General features: G+C 40.0%; 1 protein-coding gene across 3 annotated transcripts in view; it reads right to left on the reverse strand.

Annotated features, from left to right (window-relative positions):
- The window catches only part of klhl13 (kelch-like family member 13), a 30,055-nt gene extending 24,697 nt beyond the window's left edge, over positions 1–5,358 (reverse strand). For 2 of the 3 annotated variants that reach the window (XM_031869120.1, XM_031869122.1), the window contains exon 1: positions 470–814. In XM_031869120.1, the coding sequence (XP_031724980.1) occupies positions 470–567 (98 nt within the window). In that variant the 5' untranslated portion in view covers positions 568–814. Of the gene's footprint in view, positions 1–469; positions 815–3,631; positions 3,704–5,277 lie in introns of those variants that run through there. The other variant, XM_031869121.1, reaches the window with a different exon arrangement.
- Positions 5,359–7,031: the final 1,673 nt, after the last annotated feature.

Consider the following 7,031-nt stretch of genomic DNA (forward strand, 5'->3'; position numbering starts at 1 on the left):
GGGGGGGGGGGGGGGGGGGGGGGGGGGGGGGGGGGGAGGACTGCGCGAGAGGCTGCGAGAGGCACTTTCATTCTACCCTCCCCCCCCTCCTGAACAGTAGCAGATGACAATAGCTTCTAAACCAGGGCACGCCAGACATCCTGACAAAGGCAGGCTCCTCCCAAGCTGCCAAGTCCCGGCTCCCAAATAAACAGAGCCACAGGGAGAGGGCAAGAGTCGGGGATGTGGTGCTCGCTATGTCCCGACTATAGCTGGCAAAATGAGTCCTTCTGCCCAGGAGCAGAACTACACAATGCATGCAGGGCAAGGCAAACCTGACACACTACGAGGCTCGGTTGCATTCTGCCTAATTAGGGCTGCAACGAAAAAAAAAATGATTTACAAAGAAATAAAATAAATAAATAAGAAACTGAAACATCTCGCCAGTAGCACAGTGGTATGATGAGAATGCTGTTCAGCTCATACTCACATGTAGGCAGGTGAAAGGGGTGAGGACCTGGATGTCTTAAGAACGGGTACTGGGAATTTCCAGCTGACGGGAGAACCGCTTTTCCATTTCAACGGCATGTTGGTGTCACCAGACTGGTGCTACAGCAAGACCAACAGCAAAGACCATTTCCATGAAAAGGTTCCCGATGCAGTCTTCCATCCCACTCTGCCCACACCATTTAAGGAGGAGGGAGAGCAGCAGCAGCTACAGAAATACACTGGTAGAGGCAGTGCGGGCTTCAGTCAGGGCTGTGACTTCAGCAGCAGCACAGAGAAGCCAATAGATTGCATCCACCACGACTACTTGTCCTGCTGCATTCACGGCTGTCTTGTGGTAGGAGGAGGAGGGGGTGGGGTGGGGGGGAGAAGCCCAGCCTTCCCATCACCCTTTCATGGTTTTTGAAAAGCCCAGCAGCTGAGCAACAGTGCCACCTTGTTAAAGGAGCTGTGATTACAGTTCTGGATCTCTGCTCCATGTAAAGACATGGAGCAGAGATAAAGGAGTAGGAGAAAAAGGACAAAAAAAAACCCTGGGTGACATTTGGGATTTGTCTGAAAATGTAATTTAAAACACAAATAGGAGTCTTTAACTATCCAATGGTAATCAGTTATTCCTTATGTGTTGAAGTGTGGGTATTAAGTAATCAAGTAGTCCTCACAGTGTTCATCTGGGGTATTTTCATACATGACAACGTATGGAGAACATTTTAAAAATGTATATTTAAGATATGTGCACAGGGAATGCAGCTGTGGTTGAAGCCCCCCATAAAACAATCAATGTCACGTTTGAAGCAGCTGTACTGTATCTTGAAACTGTCAATACAATTCAGTAAATAGCACTTCAGTACGTAATATTCTTGTAAAACAAAAAAGGTCAATTAGATGGCAATCTGCATGAAATGCGTTTATAACATGGTTATAATAATTTGACTTGGACAGACGTGATCACTATAAGACATTTCCACTGCAGTTATTTTCTGGTGAACGCAGCAGTCAAATGCAAAAGAGTTAAAATATGTATTATCTTTTCAGCGTATGTCTCGTCACCGTTATATTCCAAGTTTCAAGACTTGGAGAGCCACTAAGGCGAATTAACAGATAATTCTGAAAACATGCTCAAAAATCCCTCGACTTAAGATGTAGGCTTTTTCCACATACCATGTTTGGACGCGGCTGTGCTTTGTGTTTTGGCTAAACAATAAAACAGACAGAGGGATAAATGAGTGTTATTCTGGAGCGTTCATGAGTAGAGTCAGTCATAGTCAGCCCGAGAGCAATCAGTGTAAGTTAACAAAAGGTGTACCAACACAGCTCGCACCAGACTTTCTGATTCACACTTACAGCAACCCCTCTGGTATGAGAAACCTTTCCTAAATGATGCAACAAAGCGCCATGGCCAGACTCAAACAGGGGATGTGGCGGCTCATGGTCAGGTCGTACTGGAGAAGAAAAAGTTCATACGCGTATACTGGAGCCTTAGGCCACCAAGAAGCCCCATTAACTCTCCACTTAAAAACACCCCTTGTGTAAAAATCTGTGTAAAAAAAAAAAGAAAGAAAGGCTTTTAGCAAATGAGACGCTGCAGCGCTGCTGTACCCAACGTTCAGATAAGGAGAGAAAATTCATATCTCTCAGGAAACACAAGTTGTCATGCCTATCGTCCTGCCCCACTTTCATGAAATCAATTAGATTTGTTGGATTACTGTGCAAGAGATTAAGAAACAGCAACGTCTGATGTAATCCATAATAACATTAACACGGTCATGTTAGTTTAAAGATTCACTTTTAACTATCTAAAAGCCCCAGGCAACCGGTATCTAAGAAGTCAATTCCAGTTTAACTACCTCACAAAGCAAATGTCCTCTTAATGGCTAATGAGTAAAAACATCAGTATGGGTCATATTACTACAGCAGTAATGGCACAGCAAGAATAATTAGGATTCACAAGTCCACGGAAGTTCAAAGTAAACGTGCTCTTCCTCCATGTCAGACAGAGATTCCTTGCCAATAATGAAAACAGCAATAAGCTGACGGAGAACTGCTGCTTCTTTCCTTCATGTAAACTAGCAACGTTTAATTCTACTATCGGTTATTTATGCTTCATAACTGCTCATCCAGTTGGTGTAGCGTCTCACCCACCTCCACAGTCACAATCCTGTCGATGAGCAAAGGAGACAGATTGGATCAAACGCACATAAAACTATCAGGCAAGCGCCTTCCTCGAGTGTTTTCATGTCTAATTTTAAAAACGCATCCGTATGCAACCATTTGGTGCTACCTATAAAAAAGGTATGCAACAAATAAAAACACACACCGCTCTTCGGGAGCTTCCTCGCGGTGAAACTAAACATTCCTCAGAAGCCAACTGAAAGAAAAACTTGCCCAAATGTGTCACCCCATCGGTCATCAGTCACAGGCTTGATCTCGATACGTATATGCTATTCCATAACTTTGCATTATTTGCTGATATTCTGTTGGAAGTTGAGAAACAAAGTGCACGATGTACCAGTTTATCTTAAGCAAATTAAACTCCCACATGTTGTCAGCTCGTAAAAACATTTGTATGTTGCCAGCACCAACACTGTGCTCAGTTGAAAACCCCTACTTCAGTGTATGTAGACCAAAAAAGTAAGCAAAGTGGGCTGTGACAATAATGTTTGAGTGACAGAATGATTGCTGGCAAATAGTGACACATTTTGCCATCATTATGCAAAGGCCATTTAGGCATGGAAGAACTGCCACAGGTGAACTAATGTCACAGAAACACCTTGGGTGACACTCTGGTAAGATGCTTAGCGGTGGCTCTTCACCCTGTTAATGAGCGCCACCGTGCTTTTCTCCCTTACAATCTAATCAGGGATTACCTGATTAACAAATCCAATTCCAGGGAGAAGCCATTACCTAGCCCCGACAGACAGGACTAAAGATACCTGCTGTACTGTATACGAGTCAAGAATTATTATGATGATGAACCATCAATCCTGAGTCAAAAGTAGATTTATTTTAATAGGTAATTTTACGGGGTTGCAAAACAGCTACTGTTAACAACTTTTGGGCAGTAGAATGTGTACAGTTAAAGTCCACTAATAAACATTTGTACAGTTGCCAGCGGAATAATGAAATATGAGACATTGCACATTACCTGTCATGTAGTCCAATGGGCATCGTCTCCCCTCTGTGTACAGGGTGCTCCATACCCTCGCCAAAACCACACCTCAAAAACATAAAGAAATGGTACTTTAACATTTGAATTAAGTCTTTTGTCGAAACAAACATTCAATTTCACCCAAGAAAAGCAAGATAAAGCTGTTACATGAAGACGCGTTTTGATTCAGCAAGTCAGTTTCGTATCTGCGCGTTTAACCGAATTTCCTTTTTTATTTAAATGTTACAGTCTGCACACTATTTTACATACAATGTATTGTCTAATTTGGACAGTATCCCATTGTTGTAACAGAGAAACTCTGGTTTCAGAATCTGGCACTCTTATTTCCAAAAGATACAGAGTAAACAAGAGTATTATTTTACTACAGATCACAAGTAAAACTACCTTACAGTATTAAAAAGGTAAAAAGAAAGCATCAAAATGTATATTTTCTACAACTGAGAAGGAAAAATAAATAGCAACGCCTAGCATAATTTAAACTTTAAAAGTTTCACATTTTTCTAAATAAGACTAATAATGGCATCAGACTCAGTAAATGTCAAAAAGTTGACTTTCAACTTTATCCTGAAAGCAAACGTGTGTGTCTGTGTGACAGACTTTAGCTTCACACACACCTGTGGCCTCATTACCTCTTGAAGTTTGGTGATTAACTCAAAATAATGTGAATATATTTGCATTCATGTCCCACAGAAGTTGATGGCCTTTCCTTGAGCCCCATCCCCTTCTGAAATGTGACAGTGGCATCATATTTCTAACTTGTTGCTTTACACAGAACTAGGCTAATTGAAGCTAAAAATATCTGCAGTGTGTTTTTTTTTGGGTTTTTTTTTTGACAGAACCACCTTTTATTTTGAAATTCAGCCGATATGCTGTACAAAATGAAAGGCGTACATCAATGTCTTAGAAGAATGACAACTGGCCCACGGTAAAGTTTCCTCACTAGTCTGGTTCATGTTGTTATAAACATGTTAAAAATGACATGATTTTAGTGACACAGAACTGACAGGAGTTGACAGTTTACCTCTGAAAAAGCTCTCAGACAGGCACGAGGTTTAAAAGCTAAAGTGAGATACATGTAACTAAGTCTACGGCGAGGTAGCCCACTTGCTTGCTAGCAGAAGCTTTCAGCCTACCAGGATCTGGCGTTAAAAGTGTCTTTATTTAGTCCAGACTTCAACAGTTATATTGTCACGTGAAGACACGCTGACAGATCGGAGCTTTTGCTAGTTTTCTAGCCATGTTGCCGCAACACAGTCGTTACATCTCCAGTGGGAACAGGCTATGTGGCTAACTAGCCAAGCTAACCCTTTAACATTGGCTAGCTTGAGATAACATTAGAAGCAGGACAACCGGCTATATGACTGTTAAGTTAGTTGCTGGTATACATCGTTCGCTAGCTAGGTTAGCTTAACTAACGACTAAAAGACCGGGGTCTTAACACGAGTTAGTTGGGTTAGTTATTAGTTAGTCAGGCTGGTTGGTTTACCACCAACAAATGACTGTGACTACCTGTCAACCTGGTATTTGTTGAGTTTAATACAACCTTGCTATATATATGATATTTCAATGAACATATGTATCTCAAATACACTCTGTAAACTTTTAAATAGCAGATTCCATACCTTCAACAACGCGATATCGTTGACTGGCGTCCTTGTTTTCCTTCCCAAGCCCCTCAAATCCACTTATACCACTTGGAGCCTCCTTCCTATTTTTAGCCAATGAAATCGTCGCTTACTAGCAGAGCTGGAGTATCCACACTTCCCATTGGTGGAAGAGTATGGCAATCTTTTCTCATTGGCTCAAAACTTCCGTTACTAAATAAAGTCTTTTCCAGAGAGGAGTCGTCTTTCTGTGAAGCGTTCATGCCCTGAAACAAATGTCTGTGCTTGCTTTACTTGGAAAAAAGAAGGTTAAGTTGATTATGGAGGTATGATGTGACCTTAAAACGCCCGGGATTAGTTACAAGGAAAACAATAGGCTCTCTGTATGAAAACACAGGAAATATCATCTTAAGAAAAGTAACAAGGACTCACAGTGTCTTTGAAGCAAAGCAGGTCTTAATGAAGAGCCTCTAGTGCTGTGCATGTGGTAATTAAAAAATATCTGAAAATAAAGCAGAAGAATGACTTTGGTTTAATATTAGAGTGATTTAGGTAAGACAATTCTACATTAACTGCACAGATGCAGTGGATGTGGATGTTAGGCTTTATTACAGTCAACATACATTGCTAACTCCCTTTACTCTACTTTTTCTATTATCACAAGTGCTGATGCTTAGGTCTTTATCTCTTGCTCTCACATTCAAGTATTGACAAAGTCCCTACTTGAATTTGATTTGTACACAAATACACACTCACACACACATCCTTATCTCCACACTCAGAAGCTTCCTCAACAAAGGAGACAGACAAACATACCACATTTATTTATTTAATATGTTTTCCTTTGAATGCTGTTTAATGCTACTGAAGTTTCAAGATCTTAGACTGTTTTTTTAATTATTCTTTTATTATTATTAATTGATTAATAATCAAAAGTTGAAGAAACAATTTATCGAGAGTCAACACTATACTTTTGAAATACTCCTATAAGGTGAATTGTTAAATGTTCATTTACCAAAACAATCAAAAATCAACAGTATGATGCAAAACACACTGACTTTGGGGTTTAGTTGTGGACATTTAAACATGTTTGAGGAAAATTAAAAAGCTTAAAACACAACAGTAATTATTTTTTGCAATTCATATTCTATGCATGCTTGATAATATGAATGCAAGTCTTCAATATGGCCAAAAAAAAATTACCAAATGCATTCATTAAAATGCACTGAGGCTATTTGAATAATCACTCATCTACCACTGCCACCTTTTTGTCCTCTCCAATCATCAATAAAATTGCAAGCTTATTTATCAACTGATGCATTGATCTGGAACAAAGAGCACTTTGGAACAGACTTAAAATTCAATGCTAATTTTGATTAACTGTTGACGGCTCTACAGTGTACATAAGTGTCTGCCTATGTTATGTGTGAATGAATGGGACCTGCAGCTGCTAATTTATGCGCATATTTTACCAACCAATTCTCACCTCATAAGTTGCACTGGCTGTTATTAATGAACCATCCAACTGGTATACAGTACCATGTCATTAAATGTTCTTGGATAATTTAAGTTTATAATTAAAGATGCGCACACATTCCAGAATCTGTTATTTGTGCATGATTTTTCAATTTAAAAAAAAGTTTTGATTATCATTGTGTGACCTCAGGTTACAAGTGTACCGGGAACACAGTTTTTCACAGTTTTAGCACATCACAGACATATCTCTGTACATGGCAGCCAATAAACAAGAAATTGCACTGCAGAAATTCTCC

Source organism: Anarrhichthys ocellatus, unplaced genomic scaffold (assembly GCF_004355925.1).
Source record: "Anarrhichthys ocellatus isolate YVR2014 unplaced genomic scaffold, GSC_Weel_1.0 scaffold46, whole genome shotgun sequence".
Lineage (NCBI taxonomy): Eukaryota > Metazoa > Chordata > Actinopteri > Perciformes > Anarhichadidae > Anarrhichthys > Anarrhichthys ocellatus.